The 26,601-nt window shown below is 38.2% G+C and overlaps 1 protein-coding gene across 2 annotated transcripts in view; it reads right to left on the reverse strand.

Annotated features, from left to right (window-relative positions):
* Positions 1 to 26,601, reverse strand: part of itpr3 (inositol 1,4,5-trisphosphate receptor, type 3) — a 35,649-nt gene that overhangs the window by 5,298 nt on the left and 3,750 nt on the right. Inside the window, exons 1-49 of one of the 2 annotated variants that reach the window (XM_053625247.1) lie at positions 24,839 to 24,929; positions 24,563 to 24,649; positions 23,575 to 23,608; positions 23,212 to 23,370; positions 22,930 to 23,028; positions 22,397 to 22,480; positions 22,022 to 22,168; positions 21,700 to 21,795; positions 21,559 to 21,603; positions 20,639 to 20,778; positions 20,412 to 20,511; positions 20,073 to 20,233; positions 18,773 to 18,914; positions 16,776 to 16,937; positions 16,395 to 16,567; positions 15,079 to 15,198; positions 14,739 to 14,921; positions 14,294 to 14,545; positions 13,932 to 14,076; positions 13,266 to 13,410; positions 12,762 to 12,958; positions 12,560 to 12,680; positions 12,409 to 12,463; positions 12,134 to 12,299; positions 11,743 to 12,021; positions 11,536 to 11,616; positions 11,309 to 11,428; positions 10,726 to 10,848; positions 10,349 to 10,549; positions 8,843 to 9,094; positions 7,804 to 7,929; positions 7,561 to 7,686; positions 7,110 to 7,230; positions 6,714 to 6,895; positions 6,466 to 6,614; positions 6,205 to 6,313; positions 5,719 to 5,806; positions 4,971 to 5,146; positions 4,700 to 4,862; positions 3,975 to 4,159; positions 3,653 to 3,853; positions 3,382 to 3,492; positions 3,040 to 3,135; positions 2,842 to 2,949; positions 2,669 to 2,755; positions 2,447 to 2,557; positions 2,127 to 2,319; positions 1,731 to 1,850; positions 643 to 815 (exon numbers count right to left, since the gene is read on the reverse strand). In XM_053625247.1, coding sequence (XP_053481222.1) covers positions 643 to 815; positions 1,731 to 1,850; positions 2,127 to 2,319; positions 2,447 to 2,557; positions 2,669 to 2,755; positions 2,842 to 2,949; positions 3,040 to 3,135; positions 3,382 to 3,492; positions 3,653 to 3,853; positions 3,975 to 4,159; positions 4,700 to 4,862; positions 4,971 to 5,146; positions 5,719 to 5,806; positions 6,205 to 6,313; positions 6,466 to 6,614; positions 6,714 to 6,895; positions 7,110 to 7,230; positions 7,561 to 7,686; positions 7,804 to 7,929; positions 8,843 to 9,094; positions 10,349 to 10,549; positions 10,726 to 10,848; positions 11,309 to 11,428; positions 11,536 to 11,616; positions 11,743 to 12,021; positions 12,134 to 12,299; positions 12,409 to 12,463; positions 12,560 to 12,680; positions 12,762 to 12,958; positions 13,266 to 13,410; positions 13,932 to 14,076; positions 14,294 to 14,545; positions 14,739 to 14,921; positions 15,079 to 15,198; positions 16,395 to 16,567; positions 16,776 to 16,937; positions 18,773 to 18,914; positions 20,073 to 20,233; positions 20,412 to 20,511; positions 20,639 to 20,778; positions 21,559 to 21,603; positions 21,700 to 21,795; positions 22,022 to 22,168; positions 22,397 to 22,480; positions 22,930 to 23,028; positions 23,212 to 23,370; positions 23,575 to 23,608; positions 24,563 to 24,579 — 6,624 coding nt within the window. In that variant the 5' untranslated portion in view covers positions 24,580 to 24,649; positions 24,839 to 24,929. Of the gene's footprint in view, positions 1 to 642; positions 816 to 1,730; positions 1,851 to 2,126; positions 2,320 to 2,446; positions 2,558 to 2,668; positions 2,756 to 2,841; positions 2,950 to 3,039; positions 3,136 to 3,381; positions 3,493 to 3,652; positions 3,854 to 3,974; positions 4,160 to 4,699; positions 4,863 to 4,970; positions 5,147 to 5,718; positions 5,807 to 6,204; positions 6,314 to 6,465; positions 6,615 to 6,713; positions 6,896 to 7,109; positions 7,231 to 7,560; positions 7,687 to 7,803; positions 7,930 to 8,842; positions 9,095 to 10,348; positions 10,550 to 10,725; positions 10,849 to 11,308; positions 11,429 to 11,535; positions 11,617 to 11,742; positions 12,022 to 12,133; positions 12,300 to 12,408; positions 12,464 to 12,559; positions 12,681 to 12,761; positions 12,959 to 13,265; positions 13,411 to 13,931; positions 14,077 to 14,293; positions 14,546 to 14,738; positions 14,922 to 15,078; positions 15,199 to 16,394; positions 16,568 to 16,775; positions 16,938 to 18,772; positions 18,915 to 20,072; positions 20,234 to 20,411; positions 20,512 to 20,638; positions 20,779 to 21,558; positions 21,604 to 21,699; positions 21,796 to 22,021; positions 22,169 to 22,396; positions 22,481 to 22,929; positions 23,029 to 23,211; positions 23,371 to 23,574; positions 23,609 to 24,562; positions 24,650 to 24,838; positions 24,961 to 26,601 lie in introns of those variants that run through there. The other variant, XM_053625246.1, reaches the window with a different exon arrangement.

A 26,601-nucleotide genomic window follows, 5' to 3' on the forward strand; every position in this document is an offset into this window, starting at 1 on the left:
GTGGCACTGAATTGCCATAAATCCCCATAGCAATATTCTAAAATCTAGTGGAAAGAGTGGAAGCCGTTATAGCAGAAATAGTGTGTGTGGGTGGTGGAGGGGTTTCGTGGATGTACTCCATATTAATGCACTTGGTTTTGGAATGGGATGTTCAACAAGCACATATGGGTGTGATGGTTAGGTTAGGTGGCCAGATACATATGCAAACATCCATTAAAATCATGTTTATTCTTTTTAGCCATCATTTAATCCTCGTAGTCTGTTCAGGCCAAGGCACTAAATGTAGAACGATACTTAAAACATGTGTTCATCATAAAACTACATGCTTGACTCAATTTCATAGAGGTTATGACCTTGTGAAATATTAGTGCGTAAAAAAAACAACACATCTTTGATTATATTGATTAATATTGATAAAGTAATAAAAATTGTTTATATTGCTACAGTAAATATAATGGATATTTCTTTTTATTTAATTTTATTGTGCTACATTCAGAAGAGCTTACCCAAGTCACTGGAAAGTAGTGAAGACAACATCTTTCAAGCCAATTTCTTTCAATTGTTCACTGATACCTTGTTGTATGTGAAAGCCAAATGTAAAGATCCCTTTGGTCACACACCTTGCTGATGTTTCTGACTTACATTGATAGTTCCGAGCATGAAGAGAGTAGGGCCAATGCCAAAGTGGTAGATGCAGCGCAGGATGACCGCCACGGTGAGAAGCTGCAGACCATAGCGCTGAGTCAACAGACCCAAAACGGATAGGCCCGAAAAGGCCCAGAACAGAAGGTACAACAAAGAAGAATCAATGGAACCTGAAAGAAGTCAGAGCCAAGCATTAAGATACTGATTCTGATATTGCAACATTATTAGGTACACCCACCTTGTATTGACATTTTTCAGATAAGTCTACATGCAGCTGCACTCTGTAGCTATACAATTACTACCTGTATGATGATCTGACAGCTCCCTTACCTGATAGAGAGGCCTGTAAGACCACTGATGACCCGATTATGTGATTGGTGGATTATTAATTCCATGCAGCAGTGACACTGAGATGTCTATAAACCCCAGCAACACACACGCTACCATAGCATTATCAATACCAGGCTGAGAAAGATCCAAGTTATATGTGGTCAACATTGATTCAATTGTGGCCCTTTTCACTACTAGACAGTGTATAGCTATACACACTGTGTATAGCTACAGATAGGTCACGGTCTCTAGGTGTATTCTGTACCTACAAAGGGGCAGAGGCTCAGTGGTTGAAGCTTTGAGCTATCAATCACAAGATTGTGATTTTGAATCTCAGTACTGCTAAGCTTCTACTTGAGGAAGGTCAACTAACCTTCATCTACTCAGCTCAACTGTAAGGTCACTTTTAATAGAAGCATTTATATTTATGGCATTTGGCAGATGCCCTTATCCAGGTCAACTTACATTTATCTCATTTATACATCTGAGCAGTTGATGGTTAAGGGCCTTGCTCAAGGGCCCAACAGTGGCAGCTTGGCGGTGCTGGGGTTTGAGCTCATGAGCTTCCAATCAGTAGCCCAACACCTTAACCACTGAGCTACCAAAAGCAACTGCCAAATGAGTAAATGTAAATTTAGAAATTGCACATGTCTGGTAGATCTACCTGATAAAATACCCAGCAAGGCAGGTGCACCTAATAAACTGGCAATGTATATATAAACATATAATATGCAGTAGAGATTTTGATGATGTACTTTGGCCAGTGTCAAATGGGTAGAAGAAGGCAATGATGAGATTGATAAAGACAGCCAGGTTGAATGAGATGGTGCCCCATAGTGACATTCGGCCAGAGAACCAGTACAGCACTGGCATACCTTGAAAAGACAGAGACCTGTGAGTAGTCACTTTCTACACCGAAAACCAGAAGTCTAATTGAATATCTCTATCAACATTATAATTTAGTTAAAATTATACCAAAGCACTGCTATGAAATAAAATTTTGGTCAAATCCCAATTATTCTTCTTTTCTGGCTATTTGCCAGTATTCAGCCTCAGAGACATCAGACAGGTTTTCCCATACTCTAGTGAAGAACCTTATTGTAAATGTTTCAGAACTTCTCAGATGATAAAAGACAGAACTCAGCACATACTGCGTAGCTTCTTCTGCCACTCCATCTCATTATGCAGGAATGAGGTCTGCTCAAAAAAGTTTGTGACTTTGCTGCCCTGCTCATCAAGTTCTGTGGTGGTGAAGACACGGAACTTGGACTCTTCTGTCAGGTATTCACAGATTGGGTGGAGAGGGTACACAATCTGCTCCATGCTGCGATCCTCACGAACTATCTGATGTAATGCAATAGTCATACTCAATTAACCCAACTGTGAATGGGTGGAAATTGCTTAATGGGGTTCTGAAAGCTTTGCAGAAGTGTTATTGTAATGAAACAAAAAAGAAGAAAAAAAAGCTAACCTCAATCTGAGCAGTGTGTTTGGCGTAGTGCTCCAGTGGATCTTCCTCTTTAACCTCTGCTGGAGCTGAGGATTTCAGCATTTGGGAGAATCCCCTGTTGTTCAGACTGAGCTACAGAAAAAGCAAGAATGTAGTCATGAAGACCATTTGAGTGAGAAATGTCTGTTTTACTCATCATAATGATTAAAAGCGAAAAAGGTGGCGGTCATTTGAAACCCTTACCATAGAAGAGATGCCCTCTTCAAGCTCTTCTTTTGACTTTTTTGGTGGCTTCAACAGGTTAAGGAGAGTCTTATTGTGCCGTGCCAACTATACAGAATGACAAAATTGAGGTTTAACATTCTGAAGCGCATTCAAGAAACTGAGTTATAGTACATAATTGGTCAATAGTGTACCTGTAGTGCCAGGATGTAGATGTTGTGGCCGACTTCCCTAGGTGACACCTCTACATCCTCACAGTCACAGTCAGTCTCCTGCAGATAAGCCTTCTTTATCACTTCAACCTGTTGGCCAGTGAAGACATGTGATGAGTTTACCGTATATTTGAATTTGCAGATCTTTGACTCTGGTGCACAGCCAGGTAGTGGACTAACCAGTTCACGGGGTCGAAGGTTAATCAGAATCCTTTCTGCGTTCTCACTGTCATGGCGGCTCTCCATAAGAGCAAGTAAAAGCTTGGAGGCGTTGTCCTGCCAAGAAGCACATTACAATAAAGATACTAACCACATAACCTTCCTCTTATGCATTAAAAATGAGGAAACCTTGCATCACCTTAAGAAATGTTCTGTATATGTAATACTGTGTGTGTATAATGTATAATATATGTAAGCAATATATAATGTATAACATGAGAGGCCAGAATGTTAGAAATGATTAGCATAACTGATAGTTTTTGTCAGATAATTAGGTACAGAGATATTACAGCAAGATAATACCTTAAGCTGGAGCACCAACTCCATCCGGTAGCGACACAGAGGGCTAATGTCATTCAAAATCAAGGCAGTGATGATGTCAATTCCATTGCACTCATGAGTTACAATGCAAGTCTTCAAACAGACAGAACAGAGAAACAAAATCAGCACAAAATTCATCTACGTGTCCATTCATACAAATCATTAACCTACTACAGCACCTGACATAACGTGTGTGGCTATGTATGCAGTGAAGCGTTTATAGAGTCAGGCCATCTGTGGTTAGTTTTCTGACCTGGTTCTCCTGGCATGGTCCCTGGCAATACTCTGTGAGCGTCTCCAGTGTCTGTGTGATCAGCTCTACATTGTTCTCATTGATGTAGAGCCCCAGCAAACCCAAGCCACCTGTAGTGCTCCCACACATGATGTCCAAGAACTGAAGTGTCTCACAGACCAGATTATAATTTGTCTTGTTGTTCTGACTGCGAAGGAAATTCTTAAAAAGCAATATTAATGGAATTAGTACGGAGTTATATTCTGCCAAAAGGGCTTAACAAAATTACCAAAACCTTTGGGCAAAATGTAAGGATGTAAAAACGGATGAAGCAGTGGCTGACCTGTAGGTCTTGGTTGTGGTTTTCACAGAGCAGCTGAAGGAAGCGTAGAATAGGCTTCATGATCATGACTGTGGGGCCCATCTCAGTGTCCACCTCCTGCTGTTCAGCCTGGTTAGAAGGAGCTAGGGCCATGGGATTTTGGCCATACTGGGCTGCTTCCCCTAGTGGATACATTGCAGGGGCCCCTACAACAGAAGACAGAATGTTAATCATTAACATTCTCCTACTTTACAGCACATTTCACATGTAGTAGTAAACAGTTAGACAGTCATGGTCTTTTCCTTTCATCTTGCCTATTGTTTAAAGGTGCTAGATCATGTATTTGAGGATTTTTTTTGTGTGTAATTTCTTTATGTCAATGTAACACATTGCATGTCATTTTAACTCTGAAACTCTTGCCTGTATAATTTTAACAATTTACACAATGCTGTTTTCTGTCTCTCTATCCCATAATCTCTATCCCCCATCTTAACTGCATGATATTCATTAAGTTAAAAAAATTCAATTAGAGTCAATAAGAATGCAAATTCATCTCTCATGCAACACAGAAAAAATCTCTGGTTTTGAACAGCATGTAAAACAGGGAGGATCCTCTTTACCACTGCACTAAACAAACCACACTAATCTAATTTTCATACTATACAGTAGGCCATTTAACAGCATAGTAGGTGTATCTGTTTTTTTTTAAGACGACTCCATAAAAACTTGTTTCCGTGCTTTTTCACCTGGTTCCAGCTCTTTTTCATCTTTGGCTTTGTGGCTCATTTCACCAACACTGACTGAAGTGGAGGCTTTCACATCCAACTGTGCAGTTTTCATACGATCGTTGAAGACTTTAAAGAACTTCTCAGACTTGTTGTCCCCCATCATCAGTTTGTAGAAGGAGTTCTGGAGTGTAAAAAAAAAAAGGCTTAAAGCTTAAAAAGGTTTAGATATTATTAGTGTTGCTGAAACTAAGAACAAAGTAGAAGTCACATGTCCAGTGACTATGAACACCTGTATTTCAGTGTTGCCTCCCTCTAACAGACAGATGGCTAGCTGGATAGCCTCTTGGAAGATTTTCTCATTTTTGGAGCTTGTAATGATGTCTGTAAACAATTTTGTGCCACCCTCTCTATCCAGACGACACTGTACTACAGCCACAGCAGCCCAGTCTCGCTCTGCCTCTCCACCTAATGATGTACGTACACACACACACACACACACACACACACACACACACACACACACACACACAGAGAGAGAGAGAGAGAGAGCTCAAACCAGACATATCTATGCTTGGCCCATTCCATCCTCTTAATAATCCTCATTTTTCCCCTGATAGTGTGGGCTTTTCTAGGCCCCTTAGTTTCTTTTCAATGTGCTGCACCAAATTTGTAATGTGTTTGGATTAATTTTTCTATTATATCTGCACAATACAAACATGAAAAAAAAGAGATAAATGCAATGATTGAACTGATACTAGTACACCAACACCAACAGGAGATTGTCCCGTCATCTAACATAAGTGTCTATGGGTTTTTTTGGGGGTTTTTTCCAAATCCCCTTAAAGGACATTCCAGAGCAAGTACATTTAGTGTCCATTTTCTGACTTTTCTGGTTAGATAATGGTACACACCCATCATAACAGCAATTCAGATTGATGGTACAAGTCCCTTAGTCACTATAACTCCAACATGTATCCATTTAAAAAAATATGACTTCTTTCTCTACTATAGTATGAATTAGTCATAGCTGCACAAACCTCCAGCTCCGAGTTCAGCAAGATCAGCTTTCATGCTCTTTTTGTTAAAGAGATAATTTTGCAACAACACCTTTCTCAAGGCAATCCCCTACAAAAAGAAACATTCACACTCATTAGTGAATAAACAGTGGACAAGGAAGTCCAATAGACACAAAATTGTAGCACAAAACATATTGTTATCTCAAAGTTGAAAGTAACACTGTGTACAAATCAATGGCTGGACAAAAAAAAAGCTAACACTGATATAATCTTACCATAGTAACCATTTAACCATAGTAAATAGTTCACTAAACAAGTGCACTTTTTGTCTTTAATAACGCACTTTTTAAAAAAACACTTTAGGGTACCAATTAGAATCTGAGAATAGTTATAGTCCTTAGATGCAAAGATTTAGGTATTTAATTAAAGGCTTGTTTGAGACTTGTACTGTAAATCCAACCATGTTCAAAAGCTTTTGGGAATGTACATCATGCTTAAACATCCAACCTTCTCATCAAAGTCCAGGTTGCGGATTAGCATCTCCTGTAGAGTCTTGAGCACCTTGATGCAGAGGTTCTCATCAGAGTTCATCAGGGATTTGGTGTGCTGAATTAGTCTGGAGGATAGAGAGAGTAAGTAAATACATTCCTGCTGATACACTGTACCATGGGCAATCATGTTAAAACATGGCTTTTTATTCATTTAGAGGTCTTTAAATTTTTCATGACATTAATCAAGGAGCAGCATGTTGACGAAGAGATGCCTCACTTGGAAATGAAGCCACCGGATTCACAGCGGTTGCGAGCGTCAGAGCCTTCAAGAAAGAGTAGCTCAGGCTGGTGCAGGACGTCCACTAATACAGACAACTCTGCATTAACCAGCGGCATTAACCGATCCTCCAGCGTGTTAATGACATCCTACAAGAACACCAAGTCAGCCACCAGAATTGTATTAAAAACATCCTACTCTAACCAGAATTTTACTTAATTGGTTTCATACAGCTCCTATACACAAACCTGTAGCTTTTCAATTATGTTCTTATAGTCCCATGGGTTGTTTGAGCCGGTGGGTCGTGTGGATCGTGTGTTACTCTTGTAGTTGAGGTTGGCACGGGCCAGAGCATTCATTGAACTGTTGCTCAGCATTACATTAACAAGGGCTTCTAAATCCACCGGCAGACAGATTGATCGGGTCTTAGCTATAGATAGAGTCAGGACAAATTTTGTTTTAATTTTAAAGTTACAAATACCATACTTTATATTTTTGATCAACAAATCATCATGTTTTATCCACTGTTTAAACTGAAAAAGATGAAAAGATTTAACCTAACATGATTTATCTCGAGAGTCTGCATTTAAGTGCAGCTAAGCCTTTTTGTGTCAATAGTGACAGAACAAATAGCTCTGCTATACCAGTCACGGCCAGGGTTCGAATGCAGTTGTCCACTAGTCCCTTTTGCTGGGCCTGAAGCCAGGGACAGTCCATCAGACGCATGGTAGACTGCAGCAACTTTATCAACATATCATGATGAGACTGGAAAATACACAGATCAAAATAATGACCATTAACTAGAATTTGTCCCTCAGTGCTTAAGAATGTGGTTCAATACCAGTAACGAGCTTGTTCGGCAGATTCCACAACATTAAAATATAAACTATAAACTGATAAAAGTATGACATGTCATTCATTAGTAAATAAATAACTTTTACTGTTGGCAAACTACTGTGGAATAAGAGGAATAACACATATCATGCATCTCTACTGCCATTAGCTGTTGCTTTAGACGTGTGAATTCAAACAATGAATTATGTCAAAAGTATAAATCATAAGGTTAAAACAGCACTGGCTGTTGTAGTGGCTCACCTGCAGAGAGGTGCTGTTTTCAGAGAAAGGTGAGCTGAAGAAGGCATTTATAGTATCCAGTACAACCAGGAAGACATACTTCTCCAGAACTGGGTCTTGCAGGCGCTTCTCACGGTTAATACACATCTAAAGACAACAGTTATTATCGGGGGGCTCCATTCCATATAACAAAATAATAAATTGATCAGGTCTGACAACAGCTAATGTGAGTTATTTGAGGATTGCCTGTAGGCTGTGTCTTACCCTAGCCATGTCTATGAGAAAATCGTCAAACAGGTTCCATATGTGGTTGCTGGTATAGATCTCCTTCATTTCCACTTCTGTATCCACATAGCAGTGGTTCACAAAATTTACATAGGCAATTTTCACCTGAGACACAAGACAGCAATGATAAACAGTGAGCACTTGCAGAGTCCACAAGCAATAGGGGTATCCAAAACTTTTTCCCCTTAAGAGGCCACATAAGAACTCAAAGTGTCTGATCTCTGTGATGTTAACAGTGGCATTGTTGTTGGTACCAGATGGGCTGGTTTGAGTATTTCAGAAACTGTTGATCTCCTTGGATTTTCACACACAACAATCTCTAGAGTTTACACAGAATGGTGCGGGAAAAAAAATCCTGTGTGTGGAGGGTCTGCAAGCTGAAACACCTTGAGAGAAATTAGTGGAGAATGACAAGACTGGTCTGAGCTGACAGGAAATCTATAGTAAGTCACATTGGGTTCCACTCCTGTCAGCCAAGAACAAGTATCTGAGGCAAGCAGGGGCACAGACTCACCGTCATCTTAAACTGTCCAGTTTAACTGTCAGAATGGAAACCAATGTGGTCTTGTGCTGTTGTAACCCATCCACCTCAAGGTTTGTAATGTCGTGCATGCTGAGATGCTTTTCTGCTCACCACAGTTATAAAGAGTGATTAAAGGAATTACTGTATCCTTCCTGGCAACTCGAACCAATCTGGCCATTTTCCTTTGACCTCTCTTATCAACATGGCATTTCCACTAACAGAAATGTCACTCACTCAATGTTTTTTTGTTTTTTAGCACCATTCTGTGTAACCTCTAGAGACTGTTGTGTGTGAAAGTCCCAGGAGATCAGCAGTACCATGTATCCGCCACCTATCATACATTCAGAATAGAGAAGCCACAGGCCAGTTAACCATGTGCCTCATGTTGTTCACAGAAAGCCTCATTTAATCAAATATTTGTAAAGTAGCTTGAAAAAGCATCATTTTATTATATTAATTGATATTAGGAATTATATACTATTGAAACCATGCTACCTCTGTGATGCAGTCCTCATGTGTGACGACTCGAACAATGTCCTCCAGGGGCAGCAGTGAGGTGCATTTTATCTCAGTGTAGACGTTTTTGCCCTCAGCACACGCAGCCAGCAGCTCCACCAGGGAAATATGGTAGCGGAGTGGGCTGTGCTCCTGCACCCCCTCTCTAGACTCAATCATGAGCTCCAGCATTTTGGCAAAAGACTCATTATCATTGTAGAAGACCACGACATCATCACCTAAATTTGATAACTGGAATATAGATCAGGAGATAAAATCAGAGATTAACATCATTAAGTGTGTTTAATTATATTAAACAGATTTCTCACCGAGGGAGTAGGATCTCTAACATTTCTTAAGAATGTTCTGAGTTACTGTCAATGTCCAAAGCTGCATTTATTTTATTAAGCATTAAAGCTAGTGGGCAACTTCACATTTGAGTATACAACACTGATATCTGTGTTGATATTGAGATTTTAGTGGGGTAACAATGATTTAAAAGATAGCATTCAATTTGTTGTCCCATGATGTCCCCAGTCTCTGTTTTGACTGAGACTGTTTTGAAGCAGTAGATAATTGGGTAGTCAGTGTTAAATGTTATATTTTAAACAAACATAACATGGCAAATAGCATTAAGCTCATGTGTTTATTAGGTGCACCTTCCTTACACCTACACTTATTGCCACTTTCATCAGGATAACTCACCATATACTGTAGGTCATCTTCTAGGTATACAATTACTGTATCCACTTCTGCTCTTGTGCAAAATTATTTGGAAAGAGACCATTGCAGTACCTCTGCTGACCAGGAGAATAATTGGATAATGGACCATTCTCAGCACGACAGGTAAGGACATGTTGGTGTGGTGGCGCTGGTATGAGTGTATGAGTCATGGATGAGGGGAAAATAATCCACCAACCAATAATATCCAGGTAAATTAATCATCATCAAACTAGAAAACGGTTAACAGAAACTGTGCATGGAAAAATGACAACATCCCAAAGTGTAAAATAGGTGGACTAACAAGGTAGATGTGTCTAATAAAATAGACAGTGACAATACACAGTTCTTATCAACACTACTGTACCAACAATGTACTGTTTACAGCATTTAGCTGTTGCTCTTAAAGCGATTTACTGAAGTGAAGTGGTGATTGTATGGTGGTCTCTTTCCATTAATGGAACAGGTACTGTAGATGAGGCCTGGCAAATTGTGCAACAGATGGGCTACTTTCAGTAATTTTATACCAACAAAGTGCACCTATATGGTTGACATACCTCAAGATGATAAGGCTGATAAGTGTAATTACAAGGGAGGTGTGCGTAATAAACTGGCAGCTGACAGTACATAAAATACAGAAGCCTCAACATTTCAGAAACTCTATATAAAAAAATAAATAAATACTGTATTTATTTTAAAAGCTGAACAGTAAGGGTCTATTTTACAATCCTCCTAATGTGAACAATGTATATAACACGATACCATACTTTAGTTGTTAACCCATACCTCGGTCATGATCATATCTTGGCATTTCTTCACATACTTCCCCTCAGCCTTGATGATAGTGTGCAGGAAGCTGAGGTACTGTACATGGCGCCCATGAGTGGACAAGCAGTTCATAAAGTGTTGGAGGACATTCTCACTGATCTCTGAACAAAGCTGGTAATTATTACTGAAGATATGTTGCACTGTCTCTGCTTCTAGAACCTGGGGGGGGGGGAGGGGGGTTAGACCCAGAGAATTTTAACATCATTAGTTCTCCATTAGTTCTCATTTGTATTTATAGTTAAGTACTAAATTTGCTTATACTGTATACATGTAGCATGCATACAGTGTGACCCTAAAAATAAAATCCTTCAAATAGACCCCATGATTGAGCTTACTCCAGGGGTAAGAAAAAGGTTAAGATGTTTGTGGAGCAGAGCCTGATTTTCTTGGTTTCCAATGCAGAATTTCTGCAGGAAAAGGTGGGTGAACTTAATGATCTCTTGCATTTTCTTGTCAGTCTGTCAAAAAAAAAAAAGAAAGAATAAATCAGAGTCACAATAGGCATATGAGTAAGGACCAGTATGTTTTGTACAGAATTCTCCATCATACATAACAGAAGAAAGACTATACAATCAGCTCAATATCTTGTCTTTATTAAATTAACACATGAAAGCTAGGTGCTATTACATTTATGGCATTTGGCAGATGCCCTTATCCAGATTGACTTACAATCATCTCTTTTTATATATATATATATATATATATATATATATATATATATATATATATATATATATATATATACACACACACACACACACACACACAACTGAGAAGTTGAGAGTTAGGGGCCTTGCTCAAGGGCCCAGAAGTGGTAGCTTGGCGGTGCTGGGATTTGAACTCACGACCTTCCGATCAAGTCTAATGTCCTAACAGTACAAACTGTGAGACTGTGATATGCACAGTATTATTACCTACCCGATCATAAGAGACCTGCAGCAGGTCCAACATGACTTTATGTGCACCCATGTTTTTCAGAAGCCTTTGCTGCTTCTTAAACACCCCAGAATTGCACATCTTATTTAAGCGCTCCAGGATCTAGATATGAAAAAAATAGGCGTTATTTTATTTCAATCCACAGCATTTATGCTCTCAGAGCAACCTCAACGCATCTTAATTCAACCTCAATCAGTAATTCAACAAACCTCCTTGACATTTTGATAGCTTTCATTACTCTTCTCAAGTTTTTCTTTGGAAGGGCCAGGTTCTACGATTGCAGCAGAGGCCTAGGGGGAAAAAAATACTTTCAATATACAAAAATAATATACTTTCCTTAGAGGAGTATTGTGATACAGTTGACTATATTTCTAATGTGGTTAAATTTGGCAAACCAGTAGTCATGCTAAGCTCACCTTATCATCTTTTTTATCCTTTTTCTCTTCCTTGTCTTTTTTCTCATCCTTGGCTTTTGTCTCTTCCTTGTCTTTTTTATCTTCCTTATCCTTTTTCTCTTCCTTATCTTTTTTCTCATCCTTGTCTTTTTTATCCTTCTTCTTATCTTTCTTCTTGTCTGAGCCGCTTTTCTTGACCACCCAGAGCTCAGACTTCTCCACTATAGTCCGCAAGCCGTCCAAATCACGCTTAATGAGCTTGTAGTTGTCCACATCCTGCTCAGAAATTAGGAGCTGGACCTGAAGAAAAATATCGAATCAGTATATCGAAATTTAGACAAGTGATAGTGGACCGTCAGCCAAATGATGCCTTTGTGTTTGTCTGAAAATGTGGTTTGTCCTTGTGGCTTACCTGTTTAAAGGTGTGTAGGACTTCCTGCCTCTGGCTAAAGTGTTTGAAGAGGAGCTGCAATGCCCCCGAGACCAGCGGAGGGTACTCATGCATGATGAGATGGATCAGCACACGCAGAAACATCCGTCCTCCCTCATCATCCACCTCTAATATGCTGTTCGCTTTCCTAATGGGTAGCAAGTCCAAACATGCTATTCAGAGACAAATAATTAAACTGCCATAATGAATACTTATCAGCAATAATGTGGAAAAAATGAAGACTATTCGCCACATACCCAACTCCAAACATGGCCTCTGCCTGCTCCCCTATGTACTGCAGGTTGATGGTTGCTGTCAAAAACAAAACCATGCGAAATCAAATGAAATACAAACCACCAGTAAATACATAATTATACAAATAGTTGTTGCTTTTTGAGTATCATTTACCTGCATTCTCCACTGCTGATGTTGCATCTGCGTCTGCCATAGGATACAACTCCGCAAACTCCTTCTTAAATACGGAGAGCAGGAAGGACAGTCTGTAGTCCAGGCGCACGTTCAGGATAAACTGCACCCCAACAGAATCAATTAAAGATTAGAGGTCCTGATTATATTGGCTTTAAACATAAACATGGATATAAAGTCACACCTGTAAGATTTCCAGGATCTTCAGTTTGGTGTCCATGACCGTGATGTCCTGGTTGTCAATGCTGTCCTTAGTGCGCGTCTCACCATCCATACCCATCATGTTACGGCCACCAGTAAGCATCATGGACTGCTTTCTGCTCAGCACCATGGTAGACATCATCTGGCCCATTCCATGGATGGAGCGCCGGATATTCTTAGCTGAGATGAATTAAAGAACACAGCATATCCTATGTGAATAACCTGATATATTGCTGTGTAACACCCCTGATATCAATATATAAGCACAGCAATATAGCAATATATAAGTTATAGGCAATCAGGTATTTACTTATATGCATTTCGTTTTGCTGTTATCTCAACAAATGAAAAAGACTTTTATTACATGTCTTTACAGCTAATACACTGGTAAGTTCAGTTCTTTTTCAACCTGCAAGACTTGAAACAGTCTACACTTGACACCCTGACACGATCACATCAAATAATGGCAAGTGTTTTCAGTACTTACTGGTGCCATCATCACTGAACGTAGGACTGGCTACAGCAGGGTTGGGAATGCAGTCAATGATACCCAAAAGTGTGCGTGTCAGCCGTAACAGCTCAAAGAAGCTGTAGAAGCCGAAGTAGATCAGATGTCTGGCAAGACTCACAACCTGAGAAGGGACACAACATGACTCAAAATGAATGAATCATTGTAGAAACACCAGGTTAATTTATACGTACATTTATTCATTTAGCAGACACTTTTATCCAAACCGACTTACAAATGAGGAAATACAATCAAAGCGATATATCAATCGGAGAACAATACAAGTAATGCTACCATACAAGATCTTTTAATTGAGTTCTAGAAAAGCAAAGTGCGCAGAATAGAGGTATAAGTGCCAGAGTAGGTTGTTTTGTTTTTTTTTTTTAGGATAATGTGGGGTTGGTGTTTTAGGGGTTAGTTAAGTGTTTACGGAAGAGGTGGGTCTTTAGCTGTTTTTTGAAGATAATGACAGATTCTGCTGTCTGGATTGAGGTTAGAAGTTCATTCCACAACTGAGGGACAGTTAGTGTGAAGGTTCTGGAAAGGACCTTGAGCCATGCTGAGTAGGCACTACTAAGCGCCGGTCATTAATCAATCACTTAATTAATTGTATTACAGTAATAAAGGACTTCATCCGAGTCGTACCTCATATGTTAATTTATTTTTCTCTTCATCAGCAAAAGGCAAGACATCATTAAGAACGTTGTTGAGATACTCCTCCATAAAAGCCATGGTGTTGGCAAACTTGTTCTTCTTGTTGTCTCTTGAGTAGTCCATATGAGAATCATAACTAGAAAAAAAAAAGTGACTTAGATTTAGGCCCAACAACTTCTGTACAATAGACAAACTCTAAAAGGCACCTACTTTTTCATCATCATACATTTACATGGTGTTTTGTAAGTCACTCTTGCTAAATGACTAAATATAACGAGGTGGTGTCCACATTAGAGTGCAATACTCATATGTCAATAATCTAATCACAACAAATTATGTGCATGTGATCATACTCCTTGATGCTGATGGAGGTGGGGATCTCAGTCCAGAGCCGTGCAAACTTAATGGGAGTTACAAGCTCCTGAGGGTCGCGGTCTACATGGGCGTGTAGCATAAGTCTACAGAAAGAGGCACGCAGGTCATATGGAAGAGTCTCATCCATCATGCAGAGAAAAATCAGCTCCACATCCAGATACTTTGAGATCTCATTGATAGCCAGATACTGACGGTCTGAACACATCTGAGCATATAGCTTCAGCTGATACCTAGAAAAGAAAAAGATCAGGTCATATATTATTGCGAGCCATGAAGTAAATGGATAAAACTAGTTTTTAAAAGAAAACTGTAAGTCTCTGTACTAAATATTATAAATCGGTTAGATTACTTCGATTATCATTACAAAGTATGAACATTATTTCTACAGCAGTTTTTCTCACTTTCTCCTCCAGAAAGGAATACCTGTAATACGTCAGCACACTCTCATCATGGGTGTTTCCTTGTCTCGCCTCATGTGCAAGCTGCCGAATGCTTTTTGCATGAGTCTCATTGGATTTATCAGTCCAGACCAACCATACCTCATTCTCCTCTGCATATTCCTCTATATATCCAGACGGGTGTTGGCTCACCTTAACAGGACGTCGTCTGCACACACATACGCATGACTGTAGGTGTTAATCAAATCAGGCAACAATCTACTGACTGACAGAGTTACATAGTATTTATATGAGCTGTCAAAATAGTAACATCTAAGGCCTATTTATAATTTTCATAACTTTTCAAAGACTTTTAAGGAACTTACTCTGTTTTGATAAGAATATCCTGGTTTTTGGGATCTAGCACACATTTGCAGATCAGCTCCTGTGTCACTGGGATGGCAACATAATTCGATACACACAGGTCTGACAAGTAATCCAGAAACCTAGAGCAAAATTGCATTGTTACAAAGACCTCCACTGTACAGTCAAACATAAGCCATTACATTAAACAAGCCAAACGTTTCCTGTTCACTGAAACTTATTATTACAATTTAGTGTAAAATGTTACATACCCTTAGGACAAAATAAAAAAAAGACATGGTAATTTCAATTCTAGATTCTAAGATGATTACTTCATTATAAACAAAACTGGCCAGAATAAATAAATAAATAAATATATGAATAAATAAATAAATAAAAAGTTTGCATTTCACAGGACTGTGAAATACTGTGGTCAATACTTATGCAATCACAACTTGGTAAATGGTAAATGGTCTGCACTTATATAGCGCTTTTGTCCAAAGCGCTTTACACTGCGTTTCACTCACCCATTCACACACACACACACACACACACACACACACCAATGGTAGCAGAGCTGCCATACAAGGCGCTAACTTGCCATCGGGAGCAGCTTGAGGTTCAGTGTCTTGCCCAAGGACACTTCGGCATGTGGAGTCACGTGGGCCGGGAATTGAACCGCCAACCCTACGATTAGTGGACAACCCGCTCTACCACCTGAGCCACAGCCGCCCACAAGCTTTTATTTGTACCTTTTAGATACATGCAGATAATTGAACACATTTAACAGGAGTTGATGAGCAAGAGTGCTGCTGTACTGGATTCAGCAGGTAATCACAGCCATGTTGATTAGCACAACTGCGAGTGTGATATTGCTTATATGAAACAGATCTATTAACAATAAATTAATATAGAGTAACAGACAATATGAACATATATATTTTAATTATTATTTATTTATTTTATTTTTTTTTTACTTTTGCCCCATCTCTGAAAATAGTTCCCAAAGAAACCACAGCTTATATTAAATATCCTTTTGGAACACCGTTTTTCTAATGAAATTACTGGTTTGAATGAACTGTTGTATAATGGTCACTAAACTATTTTTTTTTTTGCCTAAAGTGTAACGTGACCAGTTACCTTATATGAATTTGACATCCCTGCTTTAACCTCTTCACAATACACCCACAGTTCATTTTCAATTTCTTGCACATAAATTGCAAAAAAAGAAGGACATTTTCCTCTTCTTTTACCCAGAAATAATGGGAAATGCAAACTGAATCTTGGAAACCACGCAGGATGATGATTAAAAGAGAGTTAAGACTGTAAAAGCACTGACCTGGGCTCCCTGTTCCTGCGCACCAGGTTGACAAAGGTCTCAACCTCAGTTTTAGTGATGTGTTTCTCTAATAGCTTGCGGTTGTTATGCAGCAGGGCTGTGATTGTGTCCTCAGCCAGAATGTCATAGCCAATCTGAGACTGCATCAATCCGAACTGCTTGGCTATGTCCTCCTAAAGACAGAGAAAAAAAGAAAGGAGCTTTTGACTTTATGTTATCCCACATCAATTGATATCCCCAGCTATGACTACATTAAATGTAATTACACTTCTAACCCCTTACATTACATTTTTGGTATAATGGTGTGTATCAATTACTTCATCATCACTGCAAGGACATTTACAAACGTCATACACATAGTATTGTTCTGTGTGTTTATACCTGGTTTTTGCGGTAATCCTCCTGGGAGTGGCGAAGGATTCTGTAGCAGAGCCGCAGCATGTACTGATATGGAGCATTCTTCTGATCAGCCAGTTCCTCTAACTTCAGCAAAGGGGGCTCCCCTCCTCTTTCTTTAAACGGAGTCTTAATGATCCCAAATATCTAAAACAAAAGAAATGAAATAGCTACAAAATCTGACCTAATGATGTACAGCAGGGATATGAACATAACCAAAACATTACACTTATATATATATATATATATATATATATATATATACACATACATACACACACACACACACACACACACACACACACACATATATATAAATCTGATTTGTTATTTGTCATGACTATCAACGAATTAATAATATGAAGTAGTGTTTTTTTTTCTCTTTTACACACAAAATCTACTTGTCCTAGGCACATTGCCCACTGACACAGTGCTGTGAAAAAGTATTTCTTCTGTTTTTGTATATTTTATTATCTCATACTAAATTGTTTCAGAAACTAAAACAAAATCTAAGATAAAACAAAGGAAAATTGAGTAAACACAGGATACAGTTTTTAAATGATAATGTTATTTATTGAACCAAAAAATGGTTATCAAATACTAACTGGGCCTGTGTGAAAATGTATATGCCCCCCAGTTACTAACTCCCCAAATCTATGAAACTGCATTCATAATGGGGTTCAGCTGGACTAGACACAACCAGGCCTGATGACTGCAAACCCTGTTCAATCAAATCAACACTTAAATAGAATTTTTCAACAGCATGAAATTGGTTAAAAGGTCTTACCCAGTAACACACTATGCCAAAGTTGAAAGAAATTTCAAAAATGATTTGGAAGAAGGTGCTTGAAATACATCAGTCTGGGAAGGGTTACACAGCTATTTCAAAGGGACTCCAAAGAAACACAGTCAGAGCCATTATCTCCATATGGAAAAACTCGGCACAGTAGTGAACCTTCCCAGAAGTGTCCGACCTTCTAAAATTCCTCCAAGAGCACAGCAATGACTCATCCAGGAAGTCACAAAAGAGCCAAGGAAACATCAAAGGAACTACAGGCCTTTCTTGCATCAATTAAAGGTCACTGTTCATGACTCCACTATCAGAAAGACACTGGGAAAAAATTTCATCCATATTAGTGGCAAGGTGAAAACCACTGCTAACTCAGAAGAACATTAAGGCTCATCCGAATTTTGCCAAAACACACCTTGATGATCCTCAAACCTTTTGGGAGAATGTTCTTTGGATTGATCAATCGAAAGTGGAACTGTTTGGAAGACAGGGGTCCCGTTACATCTGGCGTAAACCAAACACCGAATCCCACAAAAAGAACATCATACCTACAGTCAAGCATGGTGGTGGAAGTGTTATGGTGTGGGGATGCTTTGCTGCTTCAGGGCCTGGGCAACTTGTAATAATTGAGGGAAACATGAATTCTGCTCTCTACCAGAAAATCCTAAAGGAGAATATCTGGTCTTCAGTCCGTAAGTTGAAACTCAAGCGTAGCTGGATTATACAGCAAGACAATTATCCAAAGCATAGGAGTAAATCCTAGAAGTAAGTGAAAGACTGATCTCCAGTTATCAGAAGCATTTGGTTGCAGTTATTGCTGCTAAAGGTGGCACAACCAGATTTTATGTTTAAGGGGGCAATTAGTTTTTCACATGGGTGATAGGTGTTGGATAACTTTTTTTGCATCAATAAAAATAAAATAAAAACTGTATTGTGTGTTTACTCAGGTTGCCTTTGTTTTATGTTGTATTTCGTTTGAAGATCTAAAACTATTCACTATGAGATAAAAACATAAAAACAGAAGTAGTCAGGATGGGGCAAATTCTTTTTCACAGCACTGTACACACAGCTGTTTGGACATGTGCTGTTCAACTTGTGTTCAATTAATTCTACAAGGTCAGCCTGGAAAACATACTTTTTAGCACTCTCAATAATCGTTATTTACAGTGAAATGCAGAGCTCATAGACATACCTGTTTGATAATATGCTGCTCCCGCATTAGTTTCTGCCTCTCACGGTTGGCTTTGGTCATCACCACATCCAACACGGGCTGCCCAGTGTTTGGCTGATCCACCACAAAAAACACAAGGTCCTCCAGCAACTTAATGGCATATCTACACAATAAAACATTCAGGAAAGAAAGAGATACAAAGCTTGTTAGGGTTTCTGTCTATTTTTATCAGTGTACAGTGGAAAGAAAATGAATACATCCCCTATCAAAAAATGTTTTCGTTTTGTTTGTCAGGTTCTGTAAACTTGACAGAATTTAAATTTCCTCATTTCTTAAGTATACACCTCAGAGAGTCAGTACTTTGCAGAGGCACCTTAGGCAGCAACTACAACTACCAGTCTTTTGGGGTAGCTCTGTAAAACACTTGCAAGCCTGGGTCACATTCCTCTAAGGCAGTGGTTTCCAAAGTGGGGGCTGCCAGGGGGCACCCGGGGAGCCTCAACAATTTGGTGTGAAAAATAAATTCTCACTCTCAGACAACCACACACATACACAATCAATTCCTAATGTAATGTAAAGATGTAATTATTAATAAAAAAAGATGGATATATTCAGAAGTCTGTATTTTTAATGTTTTAAAGACATCTTGCAAAAGGGGGGCCTCAGTCAAATGTTAATGTCATTTGGGAGGCCTTGCCCTGAAAAGTTTGGGAACCCCCGCTCTAAGGCACACCTCAGAGATTTTTCCCCACTCATCTTTGCAGAACTGTTTAAGCTGGGAGAGGTTATTTGGTTTTCACTGATGGAACCTGATGGAAGTTATTCCATAGATTTTCAGTTGAATTTATGTTAGGCCTATAACTAGGCCACTCGAGAACATCCACCTTCTCCCGAACAAGCCACACCACGGCAGCGTTGGCCTTATGCTTGGGGTCACTGCACTATTAGAATATGAATTTCCGACCCATTTTTAAACCATGGGTTTAAGGGATGTTAAAATAAAGGGAGTGTATACTTATCAAACCAAGATATTGTAGTTGTTCATTAAAAAAAATAATAATATAACTTATTGTTAACATTTCACTTTGACACTGAACTTTTGTTAAGTACTGTGTGTGGATAAAAAATTTATTCTATTTTAATTCCATTTAATAGGTCAACTACATATAAAAATAGTTCAAGTGTGTCTATTCATTTTCTTTCCACTATAACTCAAGCTTCATCTAGAGCTCACATAAGTGCATGTCTCAAACTACACTACAACAGTGAGATGGGTTTTATTTTAGGTTTCAGCATTTTAGCTCTTATGTGTTTACTTGACCTCCTATCATTTGGACAGAGATATCCAGCGGTAAATTTCTCCACCACTGTGCTCAACATGGCACTGGCATCATTAGCAAAGTCCAGATCTCGAATCTCCATGGTGGGCACAGAAACGATGGCAAACGCCTCTTTGTCCTCTTTAGTGGCACAAGTTCCCAGCTATAAAGAGAGAAAAAAAAATAGCTATAAACACATCACTGTCAAGTTCAAAAACTTCCTACAAATTAATTCTCATAAGAAATCATGAAATTTTGCGATGATAACACTTCAACTTACTTAACTGTAAGAAGTGTAATGTTTACAAGGACAGCATAAGTGAAATTGTGAATGTTCTCACCATCAGGCGAATGGGCCTCTCTTCATCAATGTCAATAGGCACATTGGTGCTATGGATCCATGTGTTCGTGCACAGATGTCGGAAACGTACGTAAGAGTTTCTGTAAGGAAAAGAACAAAACATTGGCGCACAGAGCAACTGTTTAAAAATGAAGAAACTTTCATTTTAGTCTATATATTAGACTATATGCATGATTGTTATTTGTCCAGACAGGAACAAAACAGCACCTTGGCACAAATGAGTCAGTCTTCTGCAATGTGGTGGGGTCCAGTTCAAATAGAGAGGCAATGTCATTCCCATGAGGTACTGCAACTAGTTTATATTTTATCCGTTCCCCCAGGCTCTTCTTGCTGTTGCGACTGGTGTCCTAAGCATGCACAGAAAAAGTCAAAGACGCAGGCCCACCGTATCATTTAGTCTTGTTATTTTTATGACCAACGGTGCAGGTAGTGACTCGGCAAAGCGTGGAGCAATGTGAAAAGGGGTTACGTTAGAATTCATATATTAAGCATATTCCTGATTAGGGATGTGGGGTGGGAGGGAGGTGTTACTACGGCCTCAGTGATACACCATGTGGCCAAAAGTATGTGGACACCTGACCATCACACCCATGTGTGGGTCTTCCCCACAGCCACATTCCAAAAACTAGTGGAAATGAAACCAATTAAGAATGCATTTCACCTCCTGGAGACTTAAATATCAGGAAATGAAAGCTGAAAATGAAATGAAATGAAGTGAAATAATGATCTATTGTCTCATAATCATCTTTTGATCGCAAACCCAAATGTCTTCATGTATGTGTGTAAAAAAATATAAATAAATAAATAAATAAATAAATAAATAAATAAAAGGATTGGCACTGCATGTAAAAAGAGGCAAATCACACTCTATCAACTGATTTTGAATGTCACACCCCCTGTTGCATTGTTCTGTCCAAATCTGAGCAGGTGCATAAATTTCTGACAATGAAAAATAGCAAGTGAGTGCAGATGGGAAAAAAACTGGCTTACTCTCAACCAAATTAGTAACATGTCAGTGCTACACCACTAAATTATGCTTGCATATGAACCTAGAGCACACGGAAAAGGAGCAAAAAAAATTGAAGCATAGCATTAAGCATGGTGAGTGCATTAAAACCCCAGCCTACCACTGGTTGTACTTCAGGGACGTCCCCTTTGTAGCCTGGGTTTTCCTGAAAAAAAAGAAAACAATTTAAGAACCCATTGATAAAACCATTGATCTTTAAAAAAGGACTTTATTATTTCACATTTTAAATGAGTTACTTTACCTCTGCTGCAAGATACTGGCCTGTGGCCAGATGTTTGAAACGGTAGAGACTATTCCAGTGACCTGCTCCTCCTCGACACGGGTCATGATGTACCACCTACCAAAAATACCCAGGAATTAACAACCATTAACAAAACTTCAAGTGAAAATAATCCTAAATTTACACAGCCCTCTACATCAGACTGTTTAATGTACAAGTCAAACTAAGTACATATTTGCAGGAATTGTGCTAAAACCACTGAACCTGTACTTAATTTAGCAACCGTTATGAGTACCATTTACACTAATTTAGCACATCTTATTTGGATAATCTCTTACTGTACCTCCACTTCCCATAATGCATTAGAACTGGTGGCTGAAGTAGCAGACTGACGCAGTGTTGTACGCAGAAAGACGTGCAGCTTGGATTTGTAGTCGTCACAGGTCAAAAACTTCTCTTGCTCAGCATGGAAAAGTCGGACTACATCTCCCTACGCCAGAAAAGAAGGAAACCTCTGATTCTGCATTATGCTTCACTGATAGACACACTTGCTGGTTAAACTAGCATTAAAGCCATGGGAAAATATAATATGTATGTGTATTCGAAGGTAAAAACAAAGCTCAGATCGTTCATATCTCTACAAACATTCAAATGGTGCATCTGATTAATGAGTAAAAGACATCTGTACAGATGTGATGGCAATCTAGAGTGAACTTACTCCTTTAAGAACTTCATCTCTGTGGTCATTGAACATCATGAACAGGCTGATCTTCCAGCTAGTGTTGCCATTTACTGAGTTGATCTGTAGGGGGCAGACTCACACTTATGTAGGCATTTGGGTGACTCATCAACTTTTCTGTTTGCATATTGTCCTCTTTTTACATTTGGATTCAAAATGTGAGCATTTTTAGGTTCTTCAAAATCATTAGGTAACTCTTACACCTCCCACTCTTGTAACTACATACCTTCATATAGGGAAATAAGTATTGAACATGTCAGCATTTTTTTTTTCAGTAAATATATTTCCAATGAGGATATTCATATGAAATTTTCACCAGGCATCAGTAATATCTCAAAAAATCCACGAATATAAAGAAATCACAACATTAATGTCCATAAATAAAGTAATGTGTAATAAACTGAAATGACACAGGAAAAGAAAACTTGTATATTTACAGAAATTATCGAATACTATGCTTTAAAATGAATATCACTTCCAACGGGTTTCATATTAAAAACAAGCAGGTGCACCTCTTTGCATCCAGGGTGATCGCTGAGCTCATAGTTGCTGGCATGAAGAGGCTGTCCTGCATTAACTGAGTTCAGAATGACTTTGTCTCCAACCACCACCTGAAAATTTCAAATTCATACATTCATATATTTAAAAACAATGCAGAATTTCTTTATCGCCAGCCACACAACTAGCCAAATACAAATGGATTCATAAATCAAGACTTCCCAAAACTTGTTTTTTTTAATGGTAAAGTTTGCATTTTATTTGTTGGTGTACATGTGTGTGTTAAAGTAAATTACATTGTCTCCGTTAGCCCTGAGCTTCCAGAAAGGCTGGATGAACAGCCAGGATCCTTCATTACCAGTCGAATCCAGAGTGACCCGCATGGCGTTTTTCTCCAGCAGAGCCGGCAGGCGCTTGTTAACTGTCAGATACTTATTGCTCTTCATGTGCAATAGCTAATAGAAAACACACAAAATGACAATAGTTTGGGACAACATTGGGACAATGTGGGATAACATTGAGTAGAAACTTAACATATTTGTAAACTACTATCTAAATCACAAATCACTGATATCAGGGACATGTAATCTAAAAGGGCCGACTTTTTATTGCAAAACTTTATGGTGTGGTGGGAGTCCATAATAAGAGAACTTACTGACCCCTTTGTGGCACCAACCTTCAGTGGTACTGTCTCTGCAGTTAGAGAATTTGAGTCAACAGATAGACTGGTGACACCTTGATTTATTTTTTAAAAACTTTTCAGACTGTCTATGGAATTTTCATTTTGTTGTTAAATTTCTGTTAATAATCTTAATTAAAGGTCATTAACTGAAAGATGATGTGCATTTCAAAAGTGTTTACTCGAAACTCCTCATACAGAATCTTAGTATTGTGAGTCTTACGGTGATAAATGAATATCCATGCTATTTTTTCCAAAATCAGTGTTATTAAATTCTATACTTCTCCAAACTCTGGCAGGCATGTGAAAAACTAACTTTTTAAATCTACTTTTACAATAGCCCCATTGCAAATTTTCTTTAAACTCTGTAGGAACTTTTTTATTTTAAGACACTGTGTTATATCAGGGAAAAGTTCTGTTTCCTATACTGTAAGCAGAGCTGCTCATATCAGTAACTGTCTTGACTAAGGAAATGTCCCAGCATTTTATTGCTCTCTTGAGTTTATATACTTTGGTTGTGTATTTCACAATGTGGCAGAATACATTATCTTATTTACTCTCCACTATCCCATTCACAAGTCCTGGTAAATTAAATGACATACTTCCCACCCAAGTCTTTTAAGCACTGTGCGCTTGAAACTCTTTTGTTTACAGATACAAAGGCAAAAAAACCCCATAACAACAATGTTTGAGTTCTGAATTGTGATTATGTCATGTCAATAAATGGCGCTTAAACAGGCTTTCACAAGGGTGTGGTTTTCTCAAACAGGTTTACTTTTCACATATTACAGTTCAGCAACCATCTTGTTGGAAAGTTACCTGGCACCACAACACCCAGGGAAGGGACATACAACAGTGTGCGTGGTCATGAAAAAAAGCATCTTAGTATTATATGAATATTACTGTGTAATGAAATAACAACCTTGTTGTATCTTATCAGTTTTAAGAAATCACATAGTGGCTCCTACCTGAATAATGCTGCCATACTTAACTACATCACCATGGACCTTTTTATTCTCTGCATCATTCTGCTTCTGTTCCAGATTGGATGCATGCTGAAAGAAAAAATATTTATATATACACTGTATATAAAATGTTATTTGGATTTAAATAAAAAAATATTAAACAGTGTTGGATGTAAGATTTATTCTCTGTTGCATTCTGCTACTGACTGGAACAACGTGGACATGACCTTCAAATAAGATCATGCAGATTTAGCATATTACTGTACATCTTAGTCTCACCTGCAGTTTTTGAAGAAGTACAAGGTCCGCAATCTTGTCTTTCTCATGTTTGGCCTGCTTTGCTTTCCAGTATTGCTTCTGAGCAGAATAGCGGTTCATTGGATAAACCTTGAACAAGCAGTCTGTCAAAAAAGGAATCGTTATAGAACTTTTCATTTTTCACTTAAACATATCTGTGCATCAATTTCATTTGCAATCATTCATCAAAATGTCCCTATTCTGATAAGCACCTCAAACAATTTTTCCTGTATTGCAAGGTTTAGTGCTGAGATTGTGAGAGAATAATAACGTTATGTGTGACTGTAGATGAAAGCCTTTACTACTAGAAATTTTAGGTTCAATCTTAAATCAATAAAAAAAATAAACAAGTCGGAGAAATAACTTGAAAGGAAATAAACGCAGAATACACTAGTTCATTAGACAAGGAGAGATATGTACAGAAAGTAGGCTAGTGAGCTAATTTATGATTATTAATATAAATCTCAAAATCATAATCAAGCAATACAAGTAATCTATGTAAGGATTACAAAAAAAAAAAAGACATGAATGGAATACCTCTGCCAAACAATAACACATATGTATTGATTAGATATTTCCTGAGACTTATCAATGATAGAGGATAATCTGCCAGATCATCAACATAACATATGATGGCAGTGACATTAATATTGAAAGATGACAGTAGGAAATAATAAACCTAAGACCAATAAAATGGAACAGAATTTAATTTATTCTGGTCATGTGACAAACTAGGAAAATACCAAGAAAAACTTTTGTATCTTATTAATGTGGGAATTATGTTATGTTTGAATAATGTTGGAATTATTTTTGATTCGATACGTCAATCTAGTCGTGGTGTAAACCTGTTTACAAAGATAGTATTGACAGCAGCAAAGAAATATCTAGCTTTACTATTGAAATCAGCTGAACCTCCATTGACGACACATGGTTTTAAAAGAGTCATACTATCCTATTTACTACCTGAGAATATGCTGTTTAATTAACTAAGAATTAATTGAATACATGGAAGATCTAGACATTGTGGATGATGAGGTTAATAATATATATACAGTAGCTGATGTTTGTGTTGTCTGTGACTTGTATGCTATAAAATGCGGGGTTCTCAGTCACTCTTTTTATTTACCTCTGAAGTAATGCATTCTTGTATTTTTTTCACTTATTTGAAAGAGAAAGCAATAAACTTTTTTAAAGGGGAAAAAGGGTTTAAGCTCTTTCAATCTGACATCATTTGCTGTCCTGAGTAAAAACAATGCACCATCCTTTATTATGGCTTAGAAAGAATTCAAGACCAGTTTTATTTACCTATACTATATTACACACACAAAGAATTTGCCTTGGTAATTGCACATATAATATAATACTAAACCGGCAATGCTAGACTGTTTATAAAGAAGCCAATAAGTACAAGAAATAGATAAGGGTGTAAACTAACCTGCAATAAATAGAATAATTAATATGCACAGATCTGTATTTTAAAGTGAATTCTGTATTGCTGAAAGGGTCTTGCTGCTGTCTGACTGACTAAAGCACACACGTTGCTGTGTTTTTGTATATATTGTATAGAGACAATGGCAAAACAGTGGTTAGAAGTTCATGCTTTTGGTTTAGACCACTTCATTGCTTACCCATTTAGCAGTAAAGGAAATGCATGCTGAAGAGAACATGACCACACTTCACACACTTCAGTGAGAGCTTTTTTTGCATTTGGATTTACACAGTTGTAAAATATAGATAAAAAGAGT

This window comes from Ictalurus furcatus, chromosome 5 (genome assembly GCF_023375685.1).
Source record: "Ictalurus furcatus strain D&B chromosome 5, Billie_1.0, whole genome shotgun sequence".
NCBI lineage: Eukaryota > Metazoa > Chordata > Actinopteri > Siluriformes > Ictaluridae > Ictalurus > Ictalurus furcatus.